We start from the raw sequence: 16,566 nt of genomic DNA, 5'->3' as shown, positions 1-16,566 counted from the left end.
CACCAAGAAAATCTAATGATCATATAAAATGTACTAGATATAATAGAAGAAAGAGGGGGAGGGAATGAATGATATGAAGAGATAAAAGTTAAAGAAATCAATCTTATTTCTACTCAATAATTTGATATGTTGGGAAGTTACATGAAGAAATATCCCTTATGCCAAAGAATATCTTTGCATATAAGCTTGATCTGATAAGTCTTTTTTTTTTTAATCCTTATTTTTGTGAAAGTAGCAAGAATAAAAACTATATTGATCCCTATCTGAGAACAAAAGATTATTTAATGATTCGCTAATTAACTTCAAGGAGCAGCTTTGGAACTATTGTAAGCTGGTGGAACGGCATCATCAGGTATATACTTGTTCCAAAACCAGTGGGACTTCCAAACATAGTTCATTTCTTCAACAGGGACGTTTTTAGTCTCGGGTAACAAGAAGGCAATGAAAATGGTCATAACAAGCACCCAAGCACCAAAGAAGAAAAAGAGACCAAATTTCAAGTGGCAAAGCAAGCTAAGAAAGATTTGACCGATGCCAAAAGTAAAGAACATGTTCACTGCCACATTAATAGCTTGGCCTGCTGCGCGAATTTCAAGAGAACATATTTCGCTTGGTACCAACCAACCTAATGGCCCCCATGACCATGCAAATGCTGCAACGTATAAACATATAAACACCAACAGGATGTCTGCTTCTCCTTTGTTAAATGATCCTTGACCATTCAATCCAAACTTCAAACCGATCATGACTCCAACCACAATCTACAATCCATGCAATAGTAATCTTGCTTAGTCGCGTCATACATACATACATATAAAATTTTTTATATAAATTTATTTTTACCTGACAAACAAGCATCTGAATGCCACCTTCAAGAAATAATATTCTTCTTCCAAATTTGTCTACACAGAAAACAGAGACAAATGTAGCAAGAACATTAACACCTCCTGTGATAACTGCAGACATGAGCGAAGCATCATTGCCAAAACCCAAAATGGTAAAAAGTACTGGAGCATAAAAATTAATTCCGGTGAGTTGTTGGAAGAAGGGAATGAAAGAGCAAAAAGTGAGTTGTGGCCTATATCTGCGTCTTGTAATGTTCTTCCATGGGTTTTCCACCTTACTAGCTGCCTCACTTGCATCAACAAGATCTTGATATTCCTCATCAACATTGTTCGTGCCACGGACTTTCTGCAACATTGTCTTGGCTTTTACATGTTGTCCTCTTTCAATTAAAGAGTTTGGTGTTTCCTCTAAACAAAGAGACCCTACACACAGCAAAATTGCTGGCACAGCTCCAAGTCCCAAAGATACTCTCCATCCATTTTTATGCCTCGAGGTTGCATAATTGATGAGGTTTGCACCTAGGATTCCGAGTGTGATCATCATTTGAAACCCAATATTGAGTGCTCCTCTAATTTTAGCTGGAGCCATCTCAGACAAGTAAATCGGCACAGACTATTTTAACAAGAGATCATAAAAAACAATTATTAGTCTTAAAGAACTAAGTATTAATGCATGCGGATTAGAAAACTTTTATATTAATGATGTCGTTTCTTACCTGATTGCAATATCCGACACCAAAACCTAAAAATATTCGACCAATGATAAGCATTTCAACATTAATTGCGAAGCCATTCAACAGTGCTCCAATAAGAAAAAATAAGCCACCCAAAAACATAGATGGTTTGCGTCCGAACAATCTTGTGGTTGTGGCAGCAAAAAATGAAGCTATTAATGCCGCAAGATACAAAGAGGAGGTGAATAACGTGAGTAGCTGGTTGTCAAACTTGCAATATTGATTAGTACTAGAATCATCAAGCATTTGTTTATACACAGTGGGAAAAAATTTAACCAAAAATGGTTCCATAGATGTGACTCCTCCTGTGATACCAAGATCATACCCAAAAAGAAGGCCTCCCATGGCAGCAACGAAACATGTAATTAATACAAATGCTGTCACCTCTCCCTCGTAATGTCGTCCTCCAGTTTCAATGTGAGCTCCTCCTGCCATCTTTCAAACTTTAATTTTTCTTACTACAAAGATGTGATCGATTTTTTTCGCCTTTGTATGTAGTTTTAGTTTGCTAAAAAAACACTACAAATATTCTACTAAGTAATTAAGCTTCTGGCTCATTTTTTGATGGTCTCTTTTTTTTTTCTTCTTCTATATCTCACTGTTGTAGTAATAATGATAATTAATGGATAAACATGTTTAATTTATAGAGTATTACATTAGAAACAATCCACGATAAATTACTAAAAATATTTATAACTGACACTAAAAATAACTTTCAATTACTATCTGATTTTTCTATTTTAGCGATAAGTATCCACACACGTCATTTCATTCTTTAAGAAATTGTCAAACCTCTGAATATTTTATTAATGAACCGAGATGCTAGGATTTTTATCTTTTGACTAAAAACTGTTTTCAATACCATACATATGCACTAATAACTCTGTCATATGGTTCTAATCCGTGTTACGCAATTTCAGTTATGATATTGTTTCAACTAACATATTTATCGCTTTAATGTCGGGAGTACTCTAAAAATACAAGTACAAGTAATGCTAACTAGATAAAGAACATTGCCTATCATTGGAGTTTAATTTTAATTTGACATATTATCATCAGACGAAAGTATACATAGAGTGAAGTGGCAAATTTGTTAAAAATTTGTCCTTTACAAATTCTCTTTTTGCAATATCATTATTAGATACTTTAGATCTACAACTATACCTAATAAATATATTCACTTATATAATATGTTATTAGTTAAATATATTATAAAAAATATATAAATCAGTTTATTAAACAAATAAAAATAATTTTTTTTTTCATTTTATAAGGATAATTTTATATGGAATCTTTCAAATTAAAAAATATTTTATTTTATCTCTACTTGATTCGTCCTAAAGTATATTATATAAAAAGAAATAGCACATGTTTTTAGATAGGGTAAAATGTAAATATAAATCAAGATGAAATCAAAATTACACTATTTACCGAAAATGAAAAATGTTATGGAAATCTCTCAATTATTGGAGGTTTTTATGTAAATCGAATGAGATCCATTCGAATTACACAATTCAATACTAATTTGAATCGGTACAATTTAAATTATCATAAGAAATGCAAATTGAATCTGTCCAATTCGATATATGTAGGAACAAAATCTTAAAGTAAATTGAATCATATTGATTTAAATTATACATGCACGTGAACACCCACTAATTCGAATGACACCAATTCGAATTACAAGTAGTTTATTTACTTATATAATATAAAAAAATATACTAGAAAAAGTATAAAAAAAATTATAACAAATTTAAAAAATAATGAATACAATAAAGGTACAATAACATTACATTTAAGAGTAGTGCTAGGGGTCTAGCAACTTTTGTGATTTGTAGCCATCAAATAGCTATAAATGGTGATTTTAATGGTGTGAAATTGGTGTGAGATTTCATCTAATAATTCACTTTTCTTTGCTGGTTACATGTGGGACAGAATTTAATAAAGTTGCTGGCCGCTAGACTTTTTCTTCAATTAATAATACCCATAATAAATATAATAAAGAATACATTCAATAGTAAATTAAATAAAAGTAATTATTATAAATATTTACTATAAATAATAAAAAAACTTCATTATAAATGTCACGTTACGTTAAATTTATTGAGAGTACTTAAAAAGAGTACTAAAATATGTTATTTTATATATTATTTCTAATTTAATAAATAAATATTTTTTTTATTATAGAAAGAATATTTAAAAAGTTGTTAAATTTTTATATGTTATTTTTATTTCAATTTATGAATAAGAGTTGAAAATAATTTATGTTTGACAATTTTNATATATTTTTATATTATATAGTATTTTTTCTAATATTCTATTTTAGTATGCTATAATTTTTTACTATTATAATAAAATTAATATTTATTTATTTATTAACTTAAAAATAACATATAAAAATTAATAAGTTAAGTTTATGGTAATTTGAATCAGTTAAGTTCAAATTATACAAGTAAATAAACTGCCTGTAATTTGAATTGGTGTCATTCGAATTAGTGGGTGCTCACGTGCATATATAACTAGAAAATCAATGTGATTGGATTTACTCTAAGATTTTGTCCATGCATAAATCGAATTGAACAGATTCAATTTGCATTTTCTATGGTAATTCGAATTGCACCGATTCGAATTAGTGTTAGATTGTGTAATTCGAACGGGTCTTATTTGATTTGCATAAAAACGTCCAGTTGGGAGATCTATGTAACATTTTTTATTTTGGATGAATTGTATAATTTTGGTTTCATCTTAGTTTATATATGCATTTTATCTTTTTAGATATGACACACAAACTCTAACTACACATCTATTTGACTTTTTTTTTTAATTTAAAAGTTAAAGTATTTTTGCATATATTCAAATTCAATAACGTTCGAGATCTATTTTAATAGATTTGTCAAGAGATTTTTTTTCCGTCATTTTTTTATTAAATAAAGTACATTTTATAAATTTTTTATTTTTTAAATGATTAATATGCGAAAAATGATTGTAAACTTATCTTTTATACCATAAAAATAAAAGTATTTTTTATGAAAAATAAATTTATATAAAAATAGAATTTTTTTTTTATTTTTTATACCTTGCCGGCGCCACCGCACAAAATTATATATTTATATTATATGGATCGAATATATCGGAATAGTTTTCAAAAACAAGCTTAGCTTATTAGTATCCCTCTAATTCCGATCAAATCTCTACTTAATCATTTATCTCATATAATTTTAAATTTTTCACTTTTATGCATATATTAAGGTCTATTAAATTATTTTTAAAATAACATGTAATTTATTTTTTATTAATTAATATTTTTTCAATACTTAATGAATGTATGTGGTTGAGCAGGATTTAAAAAAGCAATTTTGCTAACCCGGGTCAATAGAGTAATTAAGTAATGTGTCCTTCTCAAAAGCGTTTTTACTGCTTCACCGACTCAGATGGCGAGATCAGAAAGTATTGTACCTTCCTCAGCTAATTCATTAACTATTAGAGCGCTTCCTTACAAACACATCAACATTATTCTTTTGTTCTTTAGTTACATAAAATTACTGAATAGAAAATATTAATATGACTACCCATACAAAATGTTTTGTAAAGATAATAACTAATTAAACCGTTTAATATAATATATATTAACTTTTTAGTTATTACTTTTATACCGAGATATTTTATCGGATAATTAATTTACTCCATAAATTTATTTTTTACCTGATAAACAAATATCTGAATGCCACCTTCGAGAAACAATATCCTTCATACAAATTTGTCTGTCACTTTCGAGAAACAATATTCTTCTTCTAAATTTGTCTACACAAAAAATAGAAACAAGTGTAGTAAGAACATTAACACCCCCTGTGATAATTGTTAGGTCACCATTGACTTTGATACCACTCGTTGGGCCACCATGACCGATTAATCATCGGCTCTGATACCCTTGTTGGGCTACCATCGGCTCCGATACCACTTGTTAGGCTACCGTGGAGAGCTCTCAACCACTAGGGAGATTTCGGGAAGGAATCAAGTGAGAAAACATAAAATGAGAAGACACCACATCCAACTCAGGACTTTAAGGTAGTAAGTTAATGGGTCTTTCATCTTGTAAACTCCTCACTCTTTATTGTTTTCTTCAGTGTAGAATTAATTTCATACACTACTCCTCACACTTGTAACATCAATCTTCCCCCCAAGTGTGAATCATCTCCACATCAAGTATCAACTCCCCTCTAACTCCTTGACCACATTTGAGTATTCGTCCATCACACTGCCGCACCACATCGCGGAACACGCCTACCAAATTATCTTTGTTGGGAAGACTTTCAATGCTTCATCTTGAATAGTCCTTAAACTGGACCGATTAACCATCGACTCTAATACCACTTGTTAGGCCACCATTAACTCTGATACTACTTGTTGAGCCACCATGACCGATTAACCATTGGCTCTGATACCCCTTGTCGGGCCACCATCGACTCTGATACCACTTGATTTCTCCCTGTTGGTCGAGAGCTCTCCACAGTGGCCCAACAATAACTGTAGACATGAGGGAGGCATCACTACCAAAGCCCAAAATGGTAAAAAGTACTGGAGTATAAAACATGATGACATTAATTTCGGTGAGTTGTTGGGAGACCGGAATAAAAGAGCAGAAAGTGAGTTGTGGCCTATATCTGCGTCGTATAATGTTCTTCCATGTGTTTTCCACCTTACTAGCTACCTCGCTTGCATCAACAAGATCTTGATATTCCTTCATCAACATTATTAGTGCCACAGATTTTCTGCAATATTGTCTTGACTTTTACGTGTTGCCCTCTTTCAATAAAAGAGTTTAGTGTTTTTTCTAAGCAAAGAGACCTTACACACCGCAAAATTGCTGGCACAGCTCTAATTTCCAATTATACTCTCCATCCATTTTTATGCTTCGAAGTTGCATAGTTGATGAGATTTACACCTAGATTCTGACTGTGATTATTATTTGAAACCCAATGTTGAGTACTCCTCTAATTTTAGCCAGAACCATTTCAGACAAATAAATTGACACAAACAATTTTAACAACAGATAATAAAAAAATGATTAGTCTTAAAGAACTAACTATTAATGCATGTAGATTAAAAAACTTATATATTAATGATGTTGTTTCTCACCTGATTGAAATATCCAACACCAAAATCTAAAAATATTCGACTGATAAGGGTTTCAAAAAAAATAGTTTAACTGAAGTGAAACTAAACCAAAATTATTTTAAATAACCCAATTTTATAAAACTATAGTTTCTTTTTTTTTTATAAAAATCAGTTTATAAAAGATCAATTTTTATAGTTCAGTTTGCTATTAATCCAAATAAAACTTATTTCGAATTTCACTTTAATTAATTATCAGATTTTCTTATTATGATCCTTTCAATCTCAATCAAATCTCTACTTAATCATTTATCTCATATAATTTCAAATTTCTCGCTTTTATGCATATATTAAAATGGTAAATTCTATTAAATTATTTTTAAAATAACATGTAATTTATTTTTTATGATTTGTTAATTTTTATTAATTAATATTTTAATTTAATTACTAATTATACTATTAATTTAAATTCCTTAAATTTAACTAAAATTAGTATTTTAATTATAATAGAGACCATTTATAATTAGCTTGTTATTTAAAATAGATAATCTTCTTCACTAAAGAAGAAGAAACTGTTGGAATAATATAATGGAAGAAATTATTGAAGAATCATATATAACAAATTTACTAACTTAAACAATATTGGTTCTAATTAATAAATAATTAGACTCTAGAGCTAGAACAAAGCAATGGAAACTCGTCTTAGCATAAAGAACATTTAGATATAGTTTGGGAAGTGTTTAGAGGTTTTGATTTAATAAAAAAACAATGGCCACGAGAAAAAAAATATCATTCTTAAAAAAAATAATTTATCATTTAAATATATAAAAAACTTGTTATTATAACATTCGATGCAATATCATGTTTGAAAGTATATTTCTTTTTAATTTGATGACCTAACAATAACAAATATAGACTCTAAATTTAACTTTTAGTATTATCTAATTTTGACAACAATTAAAGATTCATGACCAAAAATATTAAAATGGAGTGAAATTCATTAGAGATGGAGTAAATTTTAAGTTATTAATATAGTCAATAATCAAATTAATTAAAATATTAACCAATCAAAAATTGACACATCATAAAAAATAAATTATATGTTATTTCTGAGAGAGTTAGATAAAATTTATCATATATTAATTGTTTTCTATTAGCAAAATAATCATGTAAAGTTTGTATTCATATGAATCACTTCTTTTTTATGGAAACATAAATTAAATAATGAGTTAACCATAAAAATTAACGATCTTTTTAATTAATGTCAACACTTAATCAAAGCATGTGATCGAACAGGATTCAAGAAAGTAATTTTCGCCAACCCAGGTCAATAGGGTAATTAAGCCATGCGTCCTTCTCAAAATCGTCTTTATTGCTTCACCGACTCAGGTGGCGAGATCAAAAAATATTGTACTTTCCTCGTCTAATTCATTAACTACTAGAGCGCTCCCTTGCAAATACATCAACATTATTCTTTCATTCTTTAGTTACACAAAATGACTGAATAGAAAATATTAATCTGACTACCCATATACAAGATATCTTGTGATGATAATAACTAATTAAACCGTTTAATATAATATATATTAACTTTTTAGTTATTACTTTTATACGGAGATATTTTACCAGATAATTAATTTTCTCCATAAATTTGTTTTTTACCTGACAAACATGCATCTAAATGCCACCTTTTCTTCCAAATTTGTCTGCCACCCTTGAGAAACAAGTGTAGCAAGAACATTAACACCTCCTGTGATAACTGTTAGGCCACCATTGACTCTGATACCATTCGTTGGGCCACTATGATCGATTATCCATAAGCTCTAATACCCCTTTGTTGGGCCACCATCGGCTCTGATACCACTTGTTGGGCTACCGTGGGGAGCTTTCGACCACCAGAGCGATTTCAGAAAGGAATCAAGTGAGAAAACATAAGATGAGAAGACACCACATCCAACTCAAAACCTCAAGGTAGTAAGTTAATGGGTCTCTCATCTAATAAACTCCTCACTCTTTATTGCTTTCTTCAATGTAGAGCTAATTTCATACACTACTTCTCACACCTGCAATATCAATCTCCCCTTCAAGTGTGAATCATCTCCACATCAAGCATCAACTCCATTCTAACTCTTCCACTACATTTGAGTATTCGTCCATCACACTGCCGCACCACACCGCGGAACACGCCTTCCGAACTATCTTTGCCAGGAAGATTTTCGACGCTTCACCTTGAATACTCCTTAAACTTGACCGATTAACCATCGGCTCTGATACCACTTGTTAGGCCACCATTAACTCTGATACTACTTGTTGGGCCACCATGACCGATTAACCATCGGCTCTGATACCCCTTGTCGGGCCACCATTGGCTCTGATACCCCTTGTTGAGCCACCATCGGCTCTGATACCACTTGATTTCTCCCCGAAGTCTCTCTGCTAGTCGAGAGCTCTTCACGATGGCCCAACAATAACTGCCGACATGAGGGAGGCATCACTGCCAAAGCCCAAAATGATAAAAAGTACTGGAGCATAAAATATGATGACATTAATTCCAGTGAATTGTTGGGAGACCGGAATGAAAGAGCAGAAAGTGAGTTGTGGCCTATATTTGTGTCGTATAATGTTCTTCCATGGGTTTTCCATCTTACTAGCTGCCTCACTTGCATCAACAAGATCTTCATATTCCACATCAACATTGTTAGTGCCACAGATTTTCTACAACATTGTCTTAACTTTTACGTATTGTCCTCTTTCAATCAAAGAGTTTGGTATTTTCTCTAAACAAAAAGATCCTACACATAGCAAAACTGCTGACACAACTCTAATTCCCAAAGATACTCTCCGTCCATTTTTATGCTTCAAAGTTGCATAGTTGATGAGACTAGCACTTAGAATTCTGACTGTGATCATCATTTGAAACTCAATGTTGAGTACTCCTCTAAATTTAGCCAAAGTCATCTCAGACAAGTAGATTGGAACAAACTATTTTAACAACAGATAATAAAAAAATGATTAGTATTAAAGAACTAACTATTAATGCATGTGGATTAGAAAACTTATATATTAATGATGTTTCTCACCTAATTGCAATATCCAACACCAAAATCTAGAAATATTCGATTGATAAAGGTTTCAAAAAAAACAATTTAACTGAACTGAAACTAAACCAAAATTATTTTGAATAAACCAATTTTTTAGAACTATAGTTTCTATTTTTTTTATATAAAAATCAATTTATAAAAGATCAATTTTTATAGTTCAGTTTGCTATTAATGCAAATAAAATTATTTCTAATTTCACTTTAATTAATTATCAGATTTTCTCCTATCTCTCTCTGCTTTTACTTCAAATAACTAGTTTTCATAATTGTCATAATTTTCTATTTTTAAATAAGATAACAAGTAATCGATCATCGTATTCCATTAATAATTAGTTAACTAAAAAATACAAATAATTTCAAATATAAAAACATAAAAGGCATAATAATTATGGAATAATGCAAAATAGTGACTCACTTATTCGTTAGATGGCTATATCGATCATGAGATTCCATTATCAATTAGTTAGCTAAAAATAAATAAATAAAATAATTCAAAATAAAAAAACATAATAATTATCGAGTAATGCAAAATAATAAAAAGGTGAAAAAGGTGACTGACTTGAGAGAGAGAGAGAGGGAGGGAGGGAGAGAGGGGGGAAGAGGTTTAAGAAGTATTCAACGTGAAGCATTTAAAATTTTTCCGACAATGGTGGTCCGGACAAATACTCATATGTGGTGTGTGAGAAGTGTAAGAATTAGTCCCTTATTAAAGAAAACAAGAAAAAGTGGTGGTGTGTGAGGAGTATAAGAATTAGTCCTACATTGAAGAAAACAAGGAAGAGTCATGAGTTTAGAGCCATTAACTTTATACCTTAAGATTTTGAATTAGATGTGGTATCTTCATATCTTATGGGGCATATCCCGAGGTGTTGTGCAGAGGTCTGAGGCGTGTGAAGAGTGCAAGAATTAGTCCTACATTGAAGAACGTAAGAAAGAGTGACGAGTTTATAAGATGAGAGACCCATTAACTTTACACCTTAAGGTTTTGAGTTTGATGTGGTGTCTTTTTCTCTTATGTTTTCTTACTTAGTTCCTCCCCAAGGTCTCCCAGATGATCGAGAGCTCTCCATGGTGCCCCAACAATTTGCAGTATCGATTGATACCGAATCATCCAGCATTGGTTGTCACCTCTGCCTCATATTGCCTTCCACCAGTTTTAACATTAGCACCTCCTGCCATGTTTGAAACTTTAATTTTTCTTATTACAAAGATGTGATTAATTTTTCTTGTATTTGTATGTAGCCTTAGCTTGCTACAAGAAAACACCACAGATGTTTTACTAATTTATTATGCTTCTGGTTGTTTTTTTTTTGCTCTTTTTTTTCTTCTTCTTCTCTATCTCACTGTTGTAGTGTTGATAATAATTGATCGATAAACATGTTTAATTATAGGTTATTATATTGGAAGCAACCCATATAGAATTTCTAAAAATATCCACAACTGACACTAAAAATAGCTTCCAAATACTGTCACGAATTTTTTTAATTTGGCTATAAGTATTACAAACGTCATTTGAATTTTTGAAAAATTACGAAAGAGAAATATTTTATTAATGAATTTAGGTATCAGGACATTCATCTTTTGATTGTAAACTGTTTTCAATACCATAACAACACACTAATACTGTTAAGTAGCAAGTGTAAGGAGTGTAAGTATTAGTCCCAGATTGAAAAAAACAAGGAAGAGTAAGGCGTTTATAAGAGAAGAGACCTATTAACTTTACGCCTTAAGGTTTTGAGTTTGATGTGGTGTCCTTTCATCTTATGTTTTTTTACTTAGTTCCTGTCCGAAATCTTTTTGGTGGTCGAGAGCTCTTCACGGTGGCCCAACAAGTCGTATTGGGTGTATGAGGAGTAACAAGGAAGAGAGAAAAAGAGAGAGAACTAGAAAAGTATTGAAACTAATTTTTTTTATATATTGAAAAATTGATTTTAACATATAAACTAGTTTATAAATTAGTTTGTCATATGAAATAGTTCAATTTTTAAACTATTTAAAATTATTTGGTGCAGTTTCAGTTTATCTTATGAAAAAACTGAACCATGAAGACTCCTATCTACCAATGATAAGCATTTAAACGTTAATTATGCAAGTATACGATAGTGCTCTAATAAAAAAAATAGGCCACATAAAAACATGGATGGCTTGGGTCCAAACAATCTTGAGATTGTGGTAGCAATAAAAAGAAGCTATTATTGCCACAAATTTAACCAAGAGTGATTCCATAGATGTGATTCCTCCCGTGATACCAACATCATACCCAAAGATAAGACCTCCCATGGCAGCAACCGAACATGAAATTAACACAAATGCTGTCGTCTTTCCCTCATGTTTCCTTCCACCAGTTTTAACATAGGCACCTCCTGCCATGTTTGAAACTTTAATTTTTCTTATTACAAAGATGTGATTGATTTTCCTTGTATTTGTATGTAGTTTGAACTTGCTACAAGAAAATATTACAGATGTTCTACTAATTTATAAGATGAGAGACCTATTAACTTTACACCATAAAGTTTTGAGTTAGATGTGGTATCTTTTCATCTTATGTTCGCTTACTTGGTTCCTGTCGAAGTCTCCTCGGATGGTATCAGAACCGATGGTTAATCGGTTTGGTGGTTCAAGGAGTATTCAATGCTAAGGAACATTTAAGGAACACTGAAGAGTCGAAAGCCTCCCCAACAAGGATGGTCTGGACGAATACTCATATGTGGTGTATAAGGAGTAGCATGGAAGAGAGAGATCTTGAAACTAATTTTTTACATGTTAAAAATGGATTTACATTATAAACCAGTTTATAAATTGGTTTGTTATATGAAATAATTCAACTTTTAAATTATTTAAAATGGTTTGGTGCAGTTTTAGTTTAGCTTATGAAAAAACTGAACCACGAAGACTCCTATAGATCGATGATAAGCATTTAAATGTTAATTGGACAACCATTCAACAGTTCTTCAAAATATGCCACGCAAAAACTTGGACGGCTTGCGTCCAAACAATATTAAGGTTGTGGTAGCAAAAAAATAAGCTATTATTGCCACGAGATACAGAAGATGTGAACAACGTGAGTAGCTGGTTGTCAAACTTGCAGTATTGATTGGTACCGTAATCATTCAGCATTTGTTGATACATAATCGAAAAGAATTTAATCAGGAATGGTTCCATAGATGTGATTCTTCCCGTGATATCAACATCATACCCAAAGAGAAGACCTCCCATGGCAGCAACAAAACATGTAATTAACACGAATGCTGTCACCTCTCCCTCATATTGCCTTCCACCAGTTTCAACATAGGCACTTTCTACTATGTTTAAAACTTTAATTTTTCTTATAATATAGATGTGATTTATTTTTCTTGTATTTGTATGTAGCCTTTAGCTTGCTACAAAAAAACACCATAGATGTTTTATTAATTAATTATGCTTCTACTTGTTCTTTTTTGCTCTTTTTTTTCTTATTCTCTATCTCACTGTTGTAATGGTGATAATAATTGATCGATAAACATGTTTAATTATAGAGTATTACATTGAAAGCAACTCATATAAACTTTCTAAAAATATTCACAATTGACACTAAAAATAGCTTCCAAATATTGTCACATATTTTTCTATTTTTGCAATAAGTATCACAAACGTCATTTAAATTTTTGAGAAATTGTCAAAGAGAAATATTTTGTTAATGAATTTGGATATCAGGGCATTAATATTTTGATTGTAAACCATTTTCAATACCATACAACACACTAATAATGTTAAGAAGCAAGTATCTGGAGTGTAAGAATTAATTTCACATTGAAGAAAATAAAGAAAAGTAAGGAGTTTATAAGATGAGAGACCTATTAATTTTACACCTTAAGATTTTGAGTTAGATGTGGTGTCATTTCCGCTGATCGAGAGTTCCTAAAAAGTGGTATCAGAGGCAATTGCTAATTGATCTGGTGGTTATGGAGTATTCAAAGTGAAGCATCGAAAGCCTTCCCAACAAGGATGGTCCGGACGAATACTCATATGGTGTGTATGAGTAGTAACAAGGAAGAGCGAGAAAGAGAGAGAGAGATATTAAAACTAACTTTTTTTATATGTTAAAAAGTTGATTTTAGCATATAATACAGTTTATAAATTTATTTATCATATGAAATAGTTCAACTTTTAAACTATTTAAAATGCTTTGGTACACTTTTAGTATGGCTTATGAAAAAACTGAACAATGAAGATACCTATAGATGGATGATAAGCATTTAAACGTTAATTGTGCAACCATTCAACAATGCTCTAATAAGAAAAAATAGGCCACGCAAAAATTGGATGGCTTGTGTCCAAACAATCTTGAGGTTGTGGCAGCAAAAAAATAAGCTATTATTGCCACGAGATACAGACAAGAGGTAAATAACGTGAGTAGCTGGTTGTCCAACTTGCAGTATTGATTAGTACCGGAATCATCAAGCATTTGTTGATGCACAACTTGAAAGAATTTAACTAAGAATGGTTCCATAGATGTGATTTCTCCCGTGATACTAACATCATACCCAAAGAGAAGACCTCTCATGGCAGCAACAAAACATGTAACTAATACGAATGTTGTCACCTCTTCCTCATATTATCTTCCACCAGTTTCAACGTAGGCACCTCCTACTATATTTGAAACTTTAACTTTTCTTATTATAAAGATGTGATTAATTTTTCTTGTATTTGTATGTAGCCTTATCTTGCTGCAAGAAAACACCATAGATATTCTACTAATTAATTATGCTTCTGCTTATTCTTTTTTGCATTTTTTTCTTCTTTTTCTCTGTCTCACTAATGTAGAGATGATAATAATTGATCGATAAACATGTTTAATTATAGGATATCATATTGGAAGCAACTCATGTAGGATTTTTAAAAATATTCACAACTAACACTAAAAATAGCTTTTAAATACTGTCACAAATTTTTCTATTTTAAAAATAAGTATCACAAACGTCATTTAAATTTTTGATAAATTGTCAAAGATAAATATTTTGTTAATGAATTTAGATATAAGAGCATTCGTTGATTGTAAACTATTTTTAATACAATACAACACACTAATAATGTTAAACAACAAGTGTAAAGAATGTAAGAATTAGTCCTACATTGAGAAACCTATTAACTTTATATCTTAAGGTTTTGAGTTGAATGTGGTGTATTTTCATCTTATGTTCTCTTATTTGGTTCCTGTCCGAAGTCTTCTCGGTGGTCGAGAGCTCCCCATGGTGGCCCAACAAGTGGTATCAGAGCCGATGGTTAATTGACCTGGTGGTTTAAGGAGTATTCAATTGGTTTAAGAAGTTGGTTCAAGGAGTATTCAACGAGAAGTATCGAAAGTCTTCTCGACAAGGGTGGTCCGGAAAAATATTCATATGTAGTGTGTGATGAGTGTAAGAATTAGTCTCACATTGAAAAAAAAAGGATGAGAGCCGATGGTTAACCGGTCTGATGGTTTGAGGAGTATTCAAGGTGAAGTATAGAAGACGAATACTCATATGTGGTATGTAAGAAGTGTAAGAATCAGTCCCACATTAACGAAAATAAGAAAGACTGAAGAGTTAATAGTTTGGTCCCACATTTAAGATTTTGAGTTGGATGTGGTATCTTCTCAACTTATGTGCTCTCATTTGATTTTTCCCTGAAGTTTTTCTTCCCAATAAGAATAATCCAGACAAATACTCATATCTTGTGTGTGAGGAATAACAAGGAAGAGAGAGATATTAAAACTAATTTTTATATGTTAAAAATTAATTTTAGCATATAAACCATAAACTGGTTTATCATATGAAATATAGTTTGGTTCAACTTTTAAACTATTTAAAATGATTTAGTGTAGTTTCAGTTTAACTTATGAAAAAACTGAACCATGATTATTCCTATCGATCGATGATAAACATTTTAATGTTAATTGAAAAACCATTCAACAGTGTTCCAATAAGGAAAAATAGGCCACCCAAAAATATGGATGGCTTGTGCCCAAACAATCTTGAGGTTGTGACAGCAAAAAGAAGTTACTAATACCGCAAGATACAGAGAGGAGGGGAACAACAAGAATAGCTGGTTGTCAAACTTACCGTATTGATTGGTACCATAATCACTCAGTATTTGTTGATACACAACCGAAAAAAATTTATCCAATAATGGTTCCATAGTTGTGACTCCTCCCATGACACTAAAATCGTACCTAAAGAGAAAATCTTCCATGGCAGCAACAAAACATGTAATTAACACGAATGCTGTCACCTTTCTTTCATATTATCGTCCACCAGTTTTAACGTAGCCATCTCCTGCCATCTTTCTAATTTTAATTTTTCTTATTACAAAGATGTGATTGATTTTTCTTGTATTTGTATGTAGTCTTAGCTTGTTATAAGAAAACATCATAGATGTTCTACTAAATAATTATGCTTCTACTTGTTCTTTTATGCTCTTCTTCTTCTTCCCTATCTCTGTTGTAGTGATGATAATAAATTATCGATAAACATGTTTAATTATAGGGTATTACATTGAAAGCAACTCATATAAGATTTCTAAAAATATTCACAACTGACACTAAAAATTGCTTCCAATTACTGTCACAAGTTTTTCTATTTTGGCAATAAGTGCCAACAAACGTCATTTGAATTTCTAAGAAACTGTCAAAGAGAAACATTTTATTAATGAATTGGGATGGTATATCATTCATCTTTTGACTGTAAAGTATTTTAAACACCATACAACACACTAATAATGTTAAGTTGTAAGTGTGAGGAGTGTTAGAATTAGTTCC

At 31.2% G+C, this 16,566-nt stretch overlaps 1 protein-coding gene and 1 pseudogene across 1 annotated transcript; both read right to left on the bottom strand.

The window, feature by feature from the left end:
• Window positions 1-302: 302 nt before the first annotated feature.
• Window positions 303-2,014, bottom strand: LOC107471714 (sugar transport protein 10-like). Its single transcript, XM_016091200.3, has 3 exons — window positions 1,562-2,014; window positions 844-1,458; window positions 303-761 (listed from the first exon to the last, which is right to left on the bottom strand). The coding sequence occupies exons 1-3, from the start codon at window positions 2,012-2,014 to the stop codon at window positions 303-305; spliced, it is 1,527 nt and encodes a 508-aa protein (XP_015946686.1).
• A 2,992-nt stretch (window positions 2,015-5,006) lies between these two features.
• Window positions 5,007-14,514, bottom strand: LOC107471713 (sugar transport protein 10-like; annotated as a pseudogene).
• Between the last annotated feature and the right edge of the window lie 2,052 nt (window positions 14,515-16,566).

The sequence above is a fragment of the Arachis duranensis genome, chromosome 10, assembly GCF_000817695.3.
Source record: "Arachis duranensis cultivar V14167 chromosome 10, aradu.V14167.gnm2.J7QH, whole genome shotgun sequence".
In the NCBI taxonomy this organism is placed as follows: Eukaryota; Viridiplantae; Streptophyta; class Magnoliopsida; order Fabales; family Fabaceae; genus Arachis; species Arachis duranensis.
Note: the sequence above shows the minus strand (reverse complement) of the source record. Positions and strands in the feature narration are given on the sequence as shown.

Bases quoted from the DNA above. Each gene is read 5' to 3' on its own strand.
- LOC107471714 (XM_016091200.3), bottom strand. From the start codon at position 2,014: ATGGCAGGAGGAGCTCACATTGAAACTGGAGGACGACATTACGAGGGA. The intron at 1,459-1,561 runs GTAAGAAACGAC...TTGTTAAAATAG, and splicing joins GTGTCGGATATTGCAATCAG to TCTGTGCCGATTTACTTGTC. The intron at 762-843 runs GTAAAAATAAAT...CATGGATTGTAG, and splicing joins TTCAGATGCTTGTTTGTCAG to ATTGTGGTTGGAGTCATGAT.